The sequence below is a fragment of the Vicia villosa genome, linkage group LG6 (assembly GCF_029867415.1).
Source record: "Vicia villosa cultivar HV-30 ecotype Madison, WI linkage group LG6, Vvil1.0, whole genome shotgun sequence".
NCBI lineage: Eukaryota > Viridiplantae > Streptophyta > Magnoliopsida > Fabales > Fabaceae > Vicia > Vicia villosa.
The window spans coordinates 90432687-90451827 of NC_081185.1; the positions used below are offsets into that span (position 1 = coordinate 90432687).

The 19141-nt window shown below is 31.8% G+C and overlaps 2 protein-coding genes and 1 long non-coding RNA gene across 3 annotated transcripts; 1 reads left to right on the forward strand and 2 right to left on the reverse strand.

Moving 5' to 3' along the window:
• The first annotated feature begins 270 nt into the window (after positions 1-270).
• Positions 271-1032, forward strand: LOC131609299 (uncharacterized). Its single transcript, XR_009286070.1, has 2 exons — positions 271-657; positions 754-1032. It is a non-coding gene; the product is annotated as an uncharacterized LOC131609299 (long non-coding RNA).
• A 2685-nt stretch (positions 1033-3717) lies between these two features.
• On the reverse strand, positions 3718-4505 carry LOC131609297 (signal recognition particle subunit SRP54, chloroplastic-like). The gene is made up of 3 exons (XM_058880990.1): positions 4326-4505; positions 4098-4241; positions 3718-3821 (listed from the first exon to the last, which is right to left on the reverse strand). Exons 1-3 carry the CDS (start codon positions 4482-4484, stop codon positions 3813-3815), a joined length of 312 nt encoding a protein of 103 aa, XP_058736973.1. The 5' UTR covers positions 4485-4505; the 3' UTR covers positions 3718-3812.
• Positions 4506-17735: 13230 nt separating this feature from the next.
• LOC131614116 (dehydration-responsive element-binding protein 1E-like) lies at positions 17736-18423 on the reverse strand. Its single transcript, XM_058885744.1, has one exon. It carries the CDS (start codon positions 18421-18423, stop codon positions 17752-17754), a length of 672 nt encoding a protein of 223 aa, XP_058741727.1. The 3' UTR covers positions 17736-17751.
• Between the last annotated feature and the right edge of the window lie 718 nt (positions 18424-19141).

The following is a 19141-nucleotide window of genomic DNA, read 5'->3' on the forward strand; positions in this document are numbered from 1 at the left end:
TGGATTTACCTGCAGATTTTAGTTAAAATTCCGCAGGAAACACATTTCCTGCGGATTTTCCTGCGGTTTTACGTCCCCAGCTAAAACCTTCGTGGGTAATATTTTCGGCAGTAAGTTCCGCAGGTATTTCCGCAGGTAAATCCGCAGGAAACTTTAAACAGGTAAATCCGCAGGAAACTTCTGCAGGAAAATCCGCAGCAAACTAAAATCCGCAGGTAAATTCGCAGGTAATTTCTATCTCAAATTAAAAAAAAGTATAAACTTTTGAAACATTATAAAAATGTAAAATATTTTTATAATGTGACTGTAATCATAATATAAAAATAAAATGGAGATTCAATTCAACTATATATTTGTGTGCATTAAAACTAAAAAGTTTAGTTAATTATCACAGCTCATCACAAATTAATCGGGGACAGTTGATATCATATAATTAGCGATTGAAATATAAAACTAGACTTAAATAAATACAAATGGAGATTCAATTCAACTATATACCTGAAAACAGGGTTCGCTTCAGTTAAGAAATCATACATTACTGCCCACACAGATCCTACCAAAACAGTACAACATGGATTCTTAAACTACACCAACACCACACAGATCAAGGAATCATGAATAGCTACAACTGTCATAGTACACGGCAACAACAGTTAGGTAGTGTCTGCCATCAACAACACTGCTTGACGGCGAGCTAGTCATATGTATATACTTTCTCTTTTTCAAATCCGGGACTGACTTGCATCTTAAAAGGTGGCTCAGATCCAATGATAAGCATCTTTCCAAATGCATACTTGCGGGCCAAATCCATCCGCTGAAGAAATCCACCAACCTTGTTCAAAGTCACGAAGGAAACAGTGTTCTCATCTTGGTATTTGTAGTCACAGAACCAGAGAGAGTATCCTTCAGGATCATACATATCCCAAAATCCGGCAAGATAGAAAAAGGTTTTAAATTGATCTTTGCCTATACAGAAATCTATGACATTCTTTGAATTGACAGGATATTCATAAAAACAAATTTGGCATTGAAACTACTACAGTGAGCCTACAATAACAATACTTGATGATGAAGTTGAAAACAATAACACCAAAGGGAACAGAATAACAACAATACCTTTGATTGCAATGAGTGCCTATTTTTGTTTCCTTCACCAGTATGCAGGATCTACAATAACAACACGATGCAACCAATTAGACTGTTATTAGAAAAAGTAGATAGTGAGTGAATCTGGTTGGTTGGACTTACGAGAGCCATGGCTTAGTTGATTGTGAGGTAATTGAGTTTAGACTTTCTTCTATTGCTAAATGAGTAGGAGTCAAAACCACCTAAACAATCATAACCCCATTGAAGTAATATCAATTAACAACTCTCAATCAACTAACACTATCCTCAATACAAACTGATCCAAATCCAACAGATAAACAAACAAATAGCTTAATTCTGAAATTAATAAAAGCAACATAAATCTGTCACCTCGATATGCCAAATAAGAGACTCAGCTTTTGAAGATATCTTGATGCAGAAACCAGTTCTATCTAAAATCATTTTTGATAGGTGTGGCCTGCATACAGCAATGGCAGGAGAAACTAAGCATTAAATAAAACATTAATTGACCCTATTTCCTTCAAATAAGCTCAGAGGAACAAGTTCAGTGGCTGTTTTATAGCTTCTATCAGTAAGATTCCAACAATCTCTTCAAATAATAAACTACGCAACCACAAAGTATAGATAACATTCACTTTCAAAACCTAATAAGCAAACAATCCATTACAATCTTTTGTAAAACATCTACTTGTAACACATATATGCAGCACTGAGGTGACCAAGATAATACAAATACATATTCAATTCGTAAAGGCATAAACTATTAGCAACATCATCATACACTAGTTTAGCGATGCCAGAATAAACGGATTTAACCAGGAAAATACAAAGACTTACTAAATTCACCAAAGCATGAACTATCACCAAAATCTCAACATAATCACGCGTCATATATGACTGTAATCAAACCATTTTTTCTTATGTTATCATAACTTAAACACCAAACAGTGGAGTTCTGTGCAGATCTATAACTCTTAACACCAATGTACCAAAAACAGCACAAGAGAAACAAGCACCGAGACTCAACCTCACATTAAACACCAATCATCATAATTTCAAACATAAAATCATTATTTAATGCATCAATTACAACATCAGCATCCAACACATTACCAATCAGAATACCTAACAATGTTCCGGTGCTGCATTTCTTTCAAAAGAGATATCTCTCTTATGGCAGTGCTAGGAACCCCCTCATCTTCCTGTTCGAGTCGAATCTTCTTCAAAGCAATTATAAGGGACTCTGTCATCGACTGAATGTAACACATGGAAATCAAAATTTTCAGATTATAAGAAATCACTTCGAATCACATACTTTTTTGAAATAAAGGAAAAATGATTTACCTGTGAGACATTAAATTGCATAAGTAATCTAAGGAGGCTTCTTGTTTACACTTTATAGTATAGTATACCAAATACCAAGTGTGCAATCAACAATTCCTTCATAGCCTGCATCAAGTGTACAGACTGATTCATCATCACCCTTTGCATATGAATAACAATCTTTGCATTTTGATGGCAAATTTTTTAAACCAATTGAGGTAACAAGGTCAACCAAATGTATGGTGGTAAATCCTTCAAACAGCCTCTCATAACACTTTGTGGCAACCATAGCAAAATACAAAACAATAATTACTCTAAACGTAAACGGCAATGAACAAAAAGAATATCTATGTTAATAAAATATCAAAAGATATGTATATTGAAGATCTGGAATCCTGTGATTATTTGGGCTAACATGATCACCTTCTATTTTCCTACAAGCACTTTCGTCGGCATCCTTCTCATATGTTCCATATATCTATTTGCTTCCGCTGAAGTGCGGCAACTCTCATAAACCTCTGGCAGTGTCTGAAGAGGTACTGAAACTACTGTTAGAAACAGTGGATGATTCATCTTCTGCCACGGTCTTTTTGCAGTGGAGACATCCACAAGAAATTGAAAGAGAGAGGTTCGCGATATTGTATGGTCCTGCCAAGGCATTCATAAGAACTAGTGAAGTTAGACACTATTTTAGAGAATATTAACATACTTCAAAGAAGGCCAAAGCTTGGCGGATCATATGTTGCTCACTTACTCCAAGGCTGAGACTTAAGTATCAGAATACATAAATTAAATAAAAAAGATGATGTTACCTGGGAGGATGTAATCTTTCAATAAGTGTTTCAATCTCCCTATTATAGATGATTTTAATAGAAATAAACAAATGATGTAAAAATGAAAAAATGTTTTGAGATATATAAATATATATAAATAAAAATCAATGCACAAATATCTGATGATACATAGGAGAAACCAAAAATTCTATAATATTTTACATAATAGTTGTAAAATAAGATGAGAAGAACACAATTTGTAATAACTTATGTGTGATTTTCAATTTGGATCACAAGCTGCTAACTTTGCTCTGAGATCTTTGCGCAAGATTTTTCCTGAGGGTGACTTAGGAATGGCATCAATGAAGAATACTTTATTTATTCTTTTGTAAAACACCACCTATATTTCAAAGGCACACACCTCATTTATTAGATTTTTTTCTCTATATTTTAAATTATAGTATTGTATAGATAAATATAATAGCTTATGTAAAAAAGTATTGATTAAGGACCTGTTTAGAGATAAATCGTTTAATTTCGTCTTCACTTAAGTTAGTGTAACCATTTGATCTCACCACGAATGCAACTGGTACCTCTCCAGCAGCCTCGTCATTCATTCTAAAGTTCAATTTTTGGTTGAAAAATATTGAATAAAAAAAATTAATTAATTATATCTGTCGTTTAGGTTCACAAATCTATAATAAAAACTGGAAATATAGGAAAAATTTGTAAATGCAAGCAATGCTCAATTTAATGTTCATAGACCAAAATTGGTAATTGGTAAATTGTATATAATTGACTACTTTGTTACCAATTGCTATAAGGTTCCAGATGCACGAAACTGTCATAAGTAAAAATATAAATATCTAGGATAGTTCACATGCTGGTCCATACCTTTGCCATACCAGGAATCATCCCTAGGACTCGAGACACAGAACCCATTTGTGCAATAGTACGACTTTGCTTTAGCAAATCATTAAAGTCAAACTTTGCACTCATTATCTTCTTTTGCAAGTCTTCAGCATCTTCTTGAAGCATCTATAATAAATGCAGTTCATAACTGAATATTTCATTTTTCATTTTTTTATCAATGACAGTAAAAAAAAATATATCAAGACTTACAACTTCCAGTGCCTTTTCCACAAATGAAAGAACATCACCCATTCCTAGGATTAGTAGATTTTGTTTAGAGGATGTGCTTCTGAGAATGGGTTTATGGAACTTCCTAGTGATCACATAATAGTCCATAATTTCACACCAATAACGATAATTACTTCTCATCGGCAATAGCACGAAATGGTAATAACGATAATTCTATGCTAATATGCAAATCAACCTGGGCATAATCATCAATAGCAACTCAGAAATGCAACAGCAACAATTCAAAAGTAAAATAAAAGCAAAAAGAGGAAAAAAATTAGGTGAGGCATTTTATCGAATACGTTGTGAGCAAGATCGAAAGCTGCATTTTGTTCTCCTCGTCGCTTCAACCGGTAAGCATTCCTCCATTCTCAGTTTTATGACATCGTATGCTTGCTAACTTTGACTCAAACTGAAATTGATATTGAAATCGAATCACAATCAGTTGTAGCATAACCCGTAATGGAGTAAAAACCGTAAAAATGCAAAAAATCACGAAACAAAACTAACTTGCTCTGAGTTGAAATTTCGAGCGCAAACAGATTCTAAACACCGACGCGAATCAAATCCGGATTCCATTACAATTCGAATCAGTTTTGAAATCCAAATCCCACCAATTCGAGACCAAGAGAATATGTGTCATAATTGTTGTTGTGTAAGAATTGAGAGGGAGAGAGCATGAGTTTGAGAGAGTTGCACAAGAGAAACCGAGAAAGCTTGAGCCAATGCGCGCGAGGAAAAGTACTTCTCCGAAGAAGCGTTTCTGAATAAGTCGTGTTTGCTTTCAACGAAGAAGCGTTTTTAGGTTTTTTTTTGTCTAAGCTGCATATTTAGTTCATTGCACAAATATCTTAATCTTCCTTTCTATTTACCCTGTTTTTTAATTTTTTTTAAACATTTTATATCTATTATTGAGATACACCAAATTATATTATATAATTATATATTTTCAATATTTGCAAAACAAAAAAAATTATTAAGTAAAACTAATATATTTATTATTTTATTATAATAAAATAGATTTAAATGATTTTATCTTAATTTGTTTTTTATTAATTGAAAAATTAATTTTGACATTCTATAATATAAATATATATAAAAAAAATTATACTTTTAATTTTATTAAAAAATAAATTAAAATTAATTAAAAAACACTATAAAAATAATGAATAAAATTCAAAAAAATAAAGATTAAAAATTTCAATCTAATTTTATAGATATCAATGATTACAAAATATATAAAATTATGTTTTAAATGAGACTTAAAAAAATGATACACTTATAGTGTAAATTAATTTTAGAGTATTCTTACATATTTAAAAAACTTCAATTTTGAATCATAACTAAACAAACATTGCCTGTATAATTATAACTATATATATATTTAATTTTTTTTAATTGATATCCTTGAAGATTTTTTTTAAAAGGGTGCTTCCGAAGATGCATCTACGGAAGCTGGGGGCATAAATAAAATTTTGTGTGGTGTCTAAAAGATATATGGGATGCATTGAGAAATCGTCAACTATGTTTGGGGTGTTTTTCACGTAGTCGCCATTCCATATGACGCCTCCTACTTTTTAAAAAAATTTAAGTTATTTGGAGTAAAATATTTTAATGTCTAATCTGTAGGTAAATTCGCAGGTAAATCCGTAAGAAACAGTAAAACCACGAATTTTTGAAATTTTAAAAAAAAAAATAGAAGGCGCAATATAGAATGACCAAACGTGGTTATTGAGATAATAAATTTCAAATATGAATTACTTATGTAATTTTTTTAAAAAATTGGTTATTATAAAATAATCTTCGATATCCATTCTCAAAATTTTTAATACCTTTTATTAATTTTATTTTTCAATTTTTTATACCTTTTATTTCATTAAAAAATTAAGATGAAAATTTAAATATAACACAATTCACATTAAAATATCAATTAATATAATAATATTAAATAATTAACCATTAAATATAATAATTAATTTTTTAAAAAAATTAGACAAAAATTACTATTATTTTAAGAAAATAGTAAAATTTGTAGTAAAATCCGCAGGAAACTTTCCTGCGGAATTACCTGCGGATTATTTATAATAGTTTGGTTTTAATAAAATAGAAATCCGCAGGAAATTCGCAGGAAACTTTCCTGCGGATTTAGCTGCGGATTTTGATTTATAGTTTCGTTTTCTATTTGAAATGTATAAACCGCAGAAAAATCCGCAGGTATTCCTACGGAATTTTCTGCCATTTCTCGTTTCGAAGGAAAGTTTAGTTTATTTAAGAAAGTCGCAGCAAAATCCGCAGGTAAACCTGCGGAATATTTTCCGCAGGAAATTCCACAGGTAAGAGTTTCATTTTTGAAGTTAACTTGAATGGTCTAGAATATCTCAATTTCTTGAGAACAAGCCCATAATTATCTGAGCATATAGAAGGACCATTTTTTCTCATTTCTAACTGACAACAATAAAGAATAAGTTCATTATTTTTATAAGGTGTAGATTAAATATTCTGTGAGCATAAATGTTTTGAGACTAATTTCCAAAATTATCTAGGACCTTAATGGGATTGTTTTAACAAAACCCAGGATGAGAAGATGGACTCCAAGAGAATAGTAGTGACTAAGTATACTATTGAGGTGTTTTAGTAACTAGTAAAGTATCTTAGACTCTGTTTGGTAAGACATGTTTTCGAGCTTATAACTTATGTCTTATATCCTATAATCTCATATGATAATTTAGACCCGTTTGATAACGGTCTTTTCATAACAAACTTATAACTTATTTTACTAGCTTATAGCTTATTTTCCAGACGCTATTTCAAATAGCCTTTTAGCTTATGTCTTATAACTTATTATTTTTTTTCCTTTTGTTATCCTTATTATTTTAATTAATATCAATTTTTAACCCTTATAATTTATTTTAATTTAAAATAAAATAATTATACATTAAATATCTTTTATGTCATTTTACATTTATAAGTTAATTGAACCGCTAATTTTATCAAACACTTCAATGAGCTTATAAGCTATCAGTCTCAACCATCCACTATAAGCTATAAGTCATCAGTCATCAGCCATCGGTCATAAGCTATAAGCCATCAGCTAACTTATCAGTCAACAACTATTTTTACCAAACAGACCCTAAGTAAAAGTGATATTTTATTATTAATTATAATAGAGATTTGATGAATAATAATTTTTTTTTAGAGTAAACTCAATCAACTACCTAACTAAGAATAGGACATGCCACTAAATACCCTATATTACCCTTTAACTCATTTTTCATTTATACTAATGAATGCCCTTTTGAGTAATTGACTAAATACACATTTGTTAACCAATGAAAACCAAGAATTATGCCAAGTGGCAACTACATCCCATTTTCAATGTTTCCCCCTCAATTCTGTTTCCCCGAGGTCAACAACAACTTTTCTATATCTCTCTTCTCAACTCTGTTTCACCAAGGTCAACAACAACTTTTCTCTGTTGTCTCTCTATCTCTTCCATTTTAAGCCTTCTCCTCTCCCTTTGGTCTTCCAACCCTAGCGCGGGCGAAACTCATAGAAAATGAAAGACGAAGCAAACTTGCAATATATCAGAGTTAGAGCGTTGCACACATCAACTGAATATGGAGCGGTCAGAGTTACATAGATCAGAGATGAAATTACCGTTAATAGTTTTATGGGTATCCGGATCTTCAACAAATAGGTATGTTCATGCACCCAAAACAAGTTTGCAGTTTTAGGAAAAAGCGCTGGTATAGGTTTCGCTAAAAACAAAATTAAAAAACAAGGGAAAAAAACACTAAAAAAGCGCTGGTATAGGGTATGTCTACAAAAGCGCTTTCTAAAAACGCTGGTATAGGGCACCTTACGAAAGCGCTTTATAAAAGCGCTGATATAGGGGTAGATATGAAAGCGCTTCTAAAAGCGTTGGTATAGGTATAGGGTACGAAAGCGCTTTTAGGAAAAAAGCGCTGGTATAGGGTTACCTATGAAAGCGCTTTTGAAAAGCGCAGGCGTAGCTCATTTTAAAATTAAATTTTTTAAAACAAAATTAAAACAGACGCGTTTTTCTTTCATTGTTCTTCATCGTTCTTCTTGCCCTCACTGTTCTCACTGTTTACAAACGCTACAACCACAAACCTCCACAACAGACGTCTGCTCGCCGCCGCCAACCTCCACAACACCGACCGCCACTCAACGTCTTCTTGCCCTCACTGTTCGCCGCCGACGCCGTTCTATATTCCAGTTTCTCTTTGTGAAGGTTAGCGAAATTCTGATTTCAACTTTTTCATTCTTGAATGGGTCTATTGTAGTTTTAGGGTTTTGTGTTGGGTCTGCAGAGTACCAACAATCATAATATAAGAACAGATGTAATTAGGGTAAAGCTTTGTTGAAGAAAGAAAAAAAAACTGTATTAATGAATGCATCTTCAAAAAGAATTTTCTGTATTAATGAATGCATCTTCAAGATCATGAGTAAAATTCTTCAGGAGTTAGTCACTACTCACTACCACAAAGAGCCTTTCTTTTAAATGTAGAAAAAAAATTTAACACTATGTAGCAAAAGTTTAACTAAGTATAAAGAATGAGTATGAACATAGTGAACACACCCTTGAAATTATTGCTGTTCCAAAATTATTATAACATCAAAATATAGACTTATTATAACCATGTAGAGTTATATTCATGCCATATAAGAAGGACCTTCTTTTCCTTTTTAGGATTTTCTACTCTCTGCATTGTTCTGGATAAGCAATTTATTTTACAATATTCATTGAACTCTTCATTTAAATACTCAAGGCTATTTTCACTTCTAAGATCCTTAAATTTTCTATCATATTGATTACATAGGAACTAGTTATAACATGATCAGTAGGAGTTCATGATGTAATGTTCATTATCTAGCTTGATTTTTATGTTTTCAAGATCAAGTATCGACCTATTGAATTAATCCATATGATATTCAATTGGAGGAATACCCGATTGCATCTTCAATGTATATTTGAGTTTTTTTTCCATTTTCTTTTCTATATGTTTAAATGAGAATTTGAAGGACTGAACTTCATGTGTCTATTAGGATGTAGGTTCTTTTAGAATCTTTCAATCAATTTTTTCTTGGTGGTTACTAACTTTGTGAATTTGCTATAGGGGTAACTTGTGTAGAGTGAAAGTTTGATCGTTTCCCGGCCTAGTTCGACGTTTGGCGTTTTCTTGAGTTCGGTAACATCCGAGGTAAATTTATTTCTCAAATTACTGGTATTATGATGAATTTTGCAGTATAGAAACTAACTTTAATATGTTCAATCTAAATGTTAGAATGAATATAGTGTTTTAGGTTTTGCTGCTGTTATATGCTTCCTATGGTTTACCTAAATGTTAGAATGAATATAGTGTTTTGGGTTTGATTCAATTTATACACTCATTCTTAGCTTCTTCACGTCTCCTCGAAATCATTCATTCCACTGCATCAAGCCATGGTTAAGGGTCCTGGATTCTACATTGACATCGGCTAGAAAGCCAGAGGTAGTTTTTCTCCCTCTCACCGAAATTTAGAGACCGAATTTAGTGACCAATTTTAGAGACCGATTTGAGTATTCTATAAAAACAAAAGTTGTGATACCTAGGAATCGAACTCGTGTCCTCCACATATTTAAACAAGAGCTTGCCACAACACCACTTTACATCTATTGTTATACTTTATATTTAAACATATTTACATATAGTTTTATATAAATATATTATATTTTAAAGCTATAAAAAATATGAAAAATTGTAGTAAAAATTTAAAATTGATAGAGAAATAAAATCTTTAAAAAAATCAAAGGAAATAATAACATAATAAATAGGATTAAAAATAGAAAAAGAAAACAAAAAATATCAGTGACCGAAATTTCGGTCTCTAATTTTTATATATAAATTAAATTGTATAATTTGGTTGTGACCGATTTAGTGATCTTTTAAAATTGACTCATGAATATCAAACTTTGGTGGCTAATTCGGTCACTACAGTGACTGAATTTTTGGTCACTAAGTTTTGGTCTCTAAATCGGTGGCTAATTTATTTTAGTGACCGATTTAGTGACCTCTTAAAATTGACTTATGAATATCATATTTCGGTGGCTAATTCGGTCACTATAGTGACCGAAATTTTTTGGCCACTAAATCGGTCACTAAAAGCGAATTTTCTAGTAGTGTAGATCTATGGTTAGTTGATGAAATTTTTAATGGATTTTGTTTACTTTGTGTAGATCTGTTGTACAAGGTTATCATAGTGAAAAAAATTTACTATCAGCACTTATTCACCTACTAGAATTGTGAGTTCATTTTTAAATTTTTGAATTTCTTTTGAATTTCATTTTTTATTATTTAGTTTGTTCATTCACTGTTTTTCATTTTTCTGTTGCTTATTCGGCATAGAGACATATGTGAGTTATTAGACTTAATTTTCCATGTATTAAACTTTCTGTTTTTGACTAAACTTTCTTTTTTTTGGAATTATGGTATTATTATTCCTTCTATTCAATAAGTTCATCCTTAATTTCTGTTATTGAGTCTACGACCATAATGTATAATATAAAGAATTTGAGATTGTTTCCAAATGTTTTGCCATAAATATAATATTGTTTGGTTGTGGGAATGGATTGAACTAATTTGTTTGAGTGAGGTTGATTTTCTTTGAAGTTGAAGTAATGTTTACTGTATGAAGGTGATTATTGGTCTCTTATGTTTACTCATTAGTTTGTTTTAGTTGTTCGAGAACTTTGCTTGATGGCAAGCCGATAATGGGCCAGTTTGTTTCAGCTTTAAAAAAATGGATTTTTTCTTTGTATTTTTGAAAATAGATTTTCTAAAACCGTTTTTCAAAATATTACAAGTTTTTTAATATTCGTTTTTTCTAAAATGAAACACTAAATTTGACATCTTATAACATAAATATACATAATTGAAATCATTTTTCATTTGAAGCTTTTATAAAAAGGTTCTTTGTAAAAAAAAATTTCACAAAATTTGATAACACTATAGAAATCATTTTTAAAAAAAGCCAAAACAAACGGGCCCAATAACTTTACCTCCTAAAACAATAAATTTGAGTAAGGTGGATTTCTCGTATGAAGAGTGGGCCATCTACAAGAAGTTGGAAGTTGATTCACGTTCTCAATTTAAGGTTTATTTCCTTTCAAATTTCTTATATTAACGGGACATACTGTAATGATACAGTTTGTTTTTACTTTTTAAATTAGCATCTAGGAATTGATTTTGACCGTAGACAATTCAATTACGAATTATATTATTTTGTCCATCTGATATTTCTACACTGATGGATGTTCTCAGTTTGTAGTTATGAAAATTAATGCTTGTAATTTGCAGGCATATGTGGCTGCTGGCACAATGAATCAAAACTAGGCAAATACTATTTTGATGCTTTTACGTCTCCGTCAGGCTTGCGATCACCCACTTCTCTCTAAACAATTCAATTCTGATCCTGTTGGAAAAGATTCTGTTGAAATGGAAAAAAGGCTTCCAAAGGAGATGCTGATCCATACAGAAAGCAATCTTATCTAATCAATTCTCTTTTGTTTGTTGCTGCTTTTTCTAGCCATAGTTGTTTGCTTTTGGATTAGCATTGAAGTACCTTTCTTTAGGATCATGTGCTTAACAACTTATCCATTTCACTCAACTGATAGCAAGTACCAAGCTGAGTGTACCAAGCTGAATGTAGCAATTAATGTCAATGGTTACTGATTTTTCTATGGTATATGTAGTTAATAACTTGCTACCATTGATGCCTTGCTATTTAATTGGCATTTTATCATTGAGTAATCCAATCATTGACATGTTGCAACACTAGTCAAAACTTTAACCTTTTGGTTTGGCATTGTTCAAATAAAAACCATTCTAAATGATAATAATGGCTAAACATTATTGAGCTAAATGTATGTAATATATATTAACTCAATTCTATTTATGATGAGGCTAAAACTAACCTCTTTTATTTTAAGTTTTAATTTGGAATTGATATTTTTGGTTTTGATTATTTTGCAGCTCCTGTCCAGCAGATGGGTGTTGCAGGTATGACATTTGTAGGTGGTCTGCTTCGAATTTTTAACTGTCAAGTTCAATTTGGTTAGTAGTCGAATAATTGCAATTATATTTGTTGAAAATAATCAGTAGGAGGCTAGAAATTAGAGTGTTGCTCCATCTTTTTCTGCTCCATCTATGAGATATATTATTGTTATATCACTATTAATTAAGTCTCACCATAAGTTTTTGATCTTTGTTATGTACAAAATTTGTAACAAATAAAATAGAAATATGGACATTGTCATTTAAAATGTTTATTAATTATAAACAAGAAATATGTGTTTTTTCCTCAACTGGAAGTATAAATATGAACAATTTGTCTCTATGCTTTGACCCTTCCATACCTAAATTTTTTATTAATTTTAATTCTATTTCAGATAGATAATTTAAAATATAAACACTTTTACCCGTGCGGACGCATAGGTCTTATACTAGTTCCATTAAAAGATAAAACAACAAGCATTACAGATAACATGAGACAAATGAAATAGGACATTCTCCATCCAAAGTCTAGAAGCAATTTTAAGGGAGAAAAATACATCCTCATAAAAGACATTTCACATAGAATTTTTTCAAGCTAAGAAGACATATACAAACTAAAAGTAACAATCTATCATCCACTCATCCATTTTCTTAAGAACCCGATCAATGACAATATTAAAAAGAGAATCCTCAGTCTTTTTCCAAATCCGATAAAGGATGACTTCTTTGACTCGTGTTTGAGCATTTAGACTCTTTGATCTCAAAATTGTCCAATTTTATCGAAAGTTCAAAAATTAGTTGATGACTAGAGATACTCTTGTGATGAGTGTCAAGCACACAATAAGTTATTCCAAAAATCAAAACACTTTTGATACATATTTTCAAACACCAAGGGTGCAGACTTGGATCTCAAAAGACAACAACAAAAGATAGAAAACACAAACATAAAAAAAGATAAATGGAAAAGAGGAAGTAATCGTACACCGTAGATAATCCATGGCGGCTTTGGAGATGGGCACATGGTTACCAACTTCGAAGGTGTGGGAGTAGCCGCTGGTGCCTCCAATGGCGGCCGTGTCAGCAAAATGAGCTTTGGAGATGGGCGGATGGTTGGCAACATTGAAGGTGTGAAAACATCTGGTGGTGGCCGCTTCAGCAGAAAGAGGGGGTTTGGCGGTGGTTTGTGGAAGTGATAGAGGGTAGTCGATGAGTTGATGGGGAATTGCTCTCTAGAGAGGAGAGGATGACAACCATGAAAGTGGAAGATGAAAATCACTGTGAAGGTGGGGAGCAGCCGCCAAATCCTAGAGGGTTGAGGGGAAATTTTCTAGAGAGAAGGGAGAGCATCTCTCTCTCTAGAAAGTCGGAAATCTCGTTTTAATTCTGTTGATGAATAATATCTTCTTAATAAAGGTATAATTAAGTAAGAATAATATCTATAAAAGAAATTGGTCTGATTTGTCGGAATCATGATAGGATTAACGCTTATAGAGATGGAGGAGGCAAGATTAGATGTTCTCTCCAAAAAGATGACCAACATGAAGATATATGCGAAAACTTTTCTGACAAAACTACAAAAGAACTTTGACAAGTTTTGTTAGGATACTTGGTTAAGGCCCTTAGTCTAATAATACTTTTTTGTTGTTATTGAGTCTGAGTATTGATCTTGATATTGATATTCATATTTTTTTCTTCCGCCAATCTCATTTTATTCCGTCAAGTTTATTATATTTAATGTTGATTATTTGTGTCACTAACCCCTTTTTTAACATAAAACCTATTAAATTGATTTTGTAAATAATCATATGAACAGTTATGTTGTTTTCAAACATATCTTACACTAATTATTATTTTTATGGCATTCTGAAACTAATCATTTATCTCATGCTTTTTTATTGTTAAAATTTCTCCAACACTTCTAGTTTTTAATCAACTTTCTTTCATATTTGTTCATTTTTCAAAACATCAAATTTTATGCTTTCAAGAATGAATTTGTTGAAAATCGAAGTTTTTAATAAAGAACTTGGAAGATTAAAGAGTGTGAGGTGAATGATGAGTTTTAGGATGCTATAAAATCACTTATTAGTATAAGTTGTTTTTCATATATAACACAATTGTTCATATAATTATTTTTCTAACCAATTTTGAGAAGTTCTAGATTCACTTAGGGTGAAATAAGTAATCCAAATGAGATATAATAAATTCAATCTTATTTAACTTGTCAGATAAATGCCAAAACCGAGTGGGAAAGTGGTGCATTTATTTTCTTTTTATTTTTTTATTTGTAAATTAAATGATAAGTCCACTTTGGTGTTATTAATAACCGGAGAGTAACTCCCTATTTTATTTTATTTTTAATTAAAAAGAAAATAACCTTTCTCCTCAGTTTTAGTCTGAGGGCTATATGTTCATAAAGTAACCTAGAACTCATTTATGTCATACATTCATAAAGTAGCAACGCTCAAGATATAGCCAAACATCAATCCACAAGAAAACCTCACTACGCCAAACAAGAGAAAAGATAGCGTTTTTTTGTCTTTAGGCAGCGCTTTAAAGCACTATCTATTCCCCCGCTGCCGTAGGTAAAGGCAGCGCTTTTTTTCACCCTGAAAGCGCTGCTAAAGGCCACCTTTAGGCAGCACTTTTACCTATAAAGCGCTGTTAAAGGCACACTTTAGACAGCGCTTTTATGCTAAAAGTGCTGCTAATTGCCCACTTTAGACAGCGCTTTTCTGAAACATTTTTTTAGAAAAAGCCTCTTAAAAGCGCTGCTAAAGGCCACCTTTAGGCAACACTGTTCCTAAAAGCTCTGTTAAAAGGCCCAATTCAGCCAGCGCTTTTTTCTTAAAAGCGCTGTTAAAGGCCCCATTTAGGCAGCGCTTTTCTGAAACATTTTTTTAGAAAAAGCCTCTTAAAAGCGCTGCTAAAGGCCACCTTTAGGCAACGCTGTTCCTAAAAGCGCTGTTAAAAGGCCCAATTCAGCCAGCGCTTTTTTCCTAAAAGCGCTGTTAAAGGCCCCATTTAGGCAGCGCTTTTCTGAACAAAATTTTTAAAGAGCTTTTAGACAGCGTTTTTCTTTTAAAGAGCTGTCTAATGTCCACGAAATTTTTAGATTCATCTATTTAAAAAAGGCTTGCCCCAGGTTTTCACCAGATTTTGCACCTGTATATACCATTACAAATTTCACATATAAACAACAAAAAAACTCTATTTTTTAGAGCTAACATGCTAAGAATATATATATAGGAATAAACTTTGTATTTTTTATATGCTAAGATGTTAATAATATATTAATAAACAACAAAATTACATCAAATTCAATGAAAACAATTGCATCATCCAAAACATTGTTATTTTTTACACAAATCAAAAGGATGCTAAATAACTACTTTTTCTTCTTGCCAACAACTGTAACCTTTTTACCCTTCAATATCCTGCAATTGCATCAAACCATTACAATCACAAAACAGAATAACAGAAAACCAAAAATAAAATAATATAAAGGTGAAAAACATTCTACATTAGTGTACATAAAACCATTCTACATTTGCCACGAATGTATTTCAAACGGCCTACATATCACTAAATAATCTATGTAGATAAATCAAATATTGCAACATATCATGCACTTGGCTATACTCAAAATTATCATCAATTATAGTAAGATTTCAATATACCTATACAACTTTCAACTCAATCATGAATTGACACCATTCCTCCTTAAGTTCATCCAACTTAGATCTTGAGTAAGTAGCACACTTGAAGTCATCAAAGTACTACAAAATAATATAACATGGTATGTTTAAGTTAAAACTATTTAATTATATGAGAAATATGTGTTAAATATTAAAATAAATCTTAAGTTAGAAATCCATACCTTGGACGGAATCTCTATTTGATTCGAAAGAAGAATTTCTTTCATAAACTGCAACATGTAAAAACCGCAATCTACTTCATTACGCTGCCCAGGACACTACACATGGAAAGAAAATATGGATAAGGTTTAAGTTTTATCACGTATCAATCACTATTTATATAATCAAAATTGTGATAATTAATTAATATACCTCCACTTGGATCCATGTGATGTTGTTGGCTTTACTCTTTGGTACTTGACTTCCTTTTTGTGCTCGAAAAACTTGTATAACGCTAATAAAACATAAACGCATAATTTAAAACAATTCTCATAAATAAATAAATAAATATACACACGAATATTTAGAACAATCTCACTTACGTATCAATCAACTTCTTCATAACTTCGTATATTTCAAAGCACTCAACAAAATAAACAAAAATTTACATACAAGGTCCTATAGTCATACAATACAACCTTATTTTAGATGTTTTACTGATATATTTATTTTCTTATTTATATTTAAACAAATTTGTTTACAAATAAATATAGTATAATTTGCTATAGGTACTAAGATTGACTGGATTAACATTAAAAGGCATACGATGGTTGGTTGATTCTAGTGGTGGTAAGGGTGATACAAGATTCTAAATCCATACTCTTTAATATGTTCTGTTTCATTTTTATGTAGACTCTTTTGCGGATGCGAACTATTATAATTAATTTTGCAATTCTTAGATTTAAACATGTTATTTCACTACTATATGATGACCATCCAGGGGGAGTAGTTTTGCCTAGGTGAAGTTACACATTCAGGTGAATGCATGTTTAGTTTCCTCATTAACACATTTATATATATATATATATATATATATATATATATATATATATATATATATATATATATATATATATATATATATATATATATATTTCATATACTTTTAATTTTCTATTTATATATATAAATGTATGATATCCAACTTTTGGCTTTCTTATGGTACCATTACAAGTTATAGCTGGTACCATTACATTAGTACATAAGATCGATAAGCCTTTGCAAAGTTGACACATTGACATTGATCCTAACTAAGACAGTGTTAGTTTGATTGAGAAGTATGAGAAAAATTTGGCAATCATGCTAGAGAAGGTCCTTGCTATTTGGTGTACATGACAGACAAACAGACACAGTCTAACTAAACAAGGGTACACATTAGCCAGCTCAATTGCTTTGGCATGAGTGCCTAATTAGGAGACAAGTGTGATTAATTTAGTGAAGTTTTTGTATATAATTTAGTGAAGTTTTTGTATATAATTAATTTAGTGAAGTTTTTGCATGATATACCTAAAAAGGACATACTACTCTTTTGCCACAATGATATATAATCGTTGCTCGCTCGGGAAACAAGCGACTTACTTAAGCTAAAGAATTACTCACAATATCATATACAGAAATTGTGAGAAACTAAAAACAAATTGTTAACTAATTACATCTTTAATACTGTGTTTCGAAATTCCACAATGATGAGACTTGAGTGTCAAACATCTCCATGTCAAACCAGTTAGTGGCATAATCTGTGATGGAAGGAGAAGGAGAACGTAAAGGCTCATTTGCAATACTCATGAGCAAATCATGCATATCGTCGAATTCCGTTGGAACTTGTTCTATGACCACTCCATCACCAACACCAACCTGACACTGGTTGTTGTCCTCAACAGAAACTAACTCAGCAGCTTCCATTGCAGCTTTCCTTATCTCGTCTCCGTCATTGGATTCCGGCAACCTCAACCGCCATGCGGAATCAGCAAAATTAAGACAAGCTGATTTCCCCTTAAGAACGAGTGCAGCAACATCATGTGCACGTGCGGCCATTTCTTGCGTGGGATTAGTTCCAAGCAAAATCCTTGAGTTGTTGCATTTGTTACGCTTAGGAACTCGCATCTCACAAACCCACTTGTTATTGTTCCACTTTCGTACTCCTCGGTACACTGGGTGTCTTGTCTCCTTGAATACTCTTCTACCTGTTCGCTTCTTTGGTCTCTCAGATGCCAAAAACGTTTCTGAATTATTATGGTTTGAGGAACTTGTTTCTGACGAAGAAGAAGTATCAGAGTGTTGGTGTGTGCCGTAGTTCAACTCGGTAAATGATGATTCAAAAATATTCATCAGAAAATTTTAAGTTGCTTATGTGATTGAACTGAGCTAAGTAAGGAAGTGAGTGTCTGTGGAGAGTTTATTCAAATATAGCTTATTGGTGAGTTGGCAAAGAAAAGGACCACGTATGTGACACGAACACGGGCAGGCTACTATGAAGTAAAACAAGTTTTTTTTTTCACTTTTGTGGGACAAAATATGATGATAACGACAAAGGTTGATTTGGAAGGTTCCATATCACTCCTTCTTTTCATATATATTGTTTGACACTTTGACTTGGCTGTCTCCTACTACTATCCATCCAGGTTTAAAACTTCAGACAAGGTTTAAAACGTGCTTTACCCTTTTTACGTAAGTATTTTTTACTTTTTCATAAGATCTTTCTCAAAATATAATATTGCATTAATTATTTTTTCTGTAAATGCTTAAGCGACCGAACTAGATAAGATTATGGAATTTAGATGTTAACGCGGTGAGACAAAGCATAAACCAACAGAAAGCTCTGGTACCATAAAATCAATAAACTACATTTGAATGTGCTGATGGTACCAGCTATAACTTGTAATGGTACCGGCAGATCTACCTAATCCATGAATTTTGGGTTAATAAAATCTACCTATTATTAAATTCTTTAGTCATCATTCGCAGATATATCTTATAACAAGTTATCAAGTTTTGCAGATATATTTTTTAATTTCAGGTTTGTCCTGCATTCCATAAATAATTAACA

Excerpts from the sequence above, each read along its gene's own strand:
- LOC131614116 (XM_058885744.1), bottom strand. The coding sequence starts at position 18,423 with ATGAATATTTTTGAATCATCATTTACCGAGTTGAACTACGGCACACAC.
- LOC131609297 (XM_058880990.1), bottom strand. The coding sequence starts at position 4,484 with ATGAGAAGTAATTATCGTTATTGGTGTGAAATTATGGACTATTATGTG. Across the intron at positions 4,242-4,325 it reads TGGAAAAGGCACTGGAAGTT|ATGCTTCAAGAAGATGCTGA; the intron begins GTAAGTCTTGAT and ends CATTTATTATAG.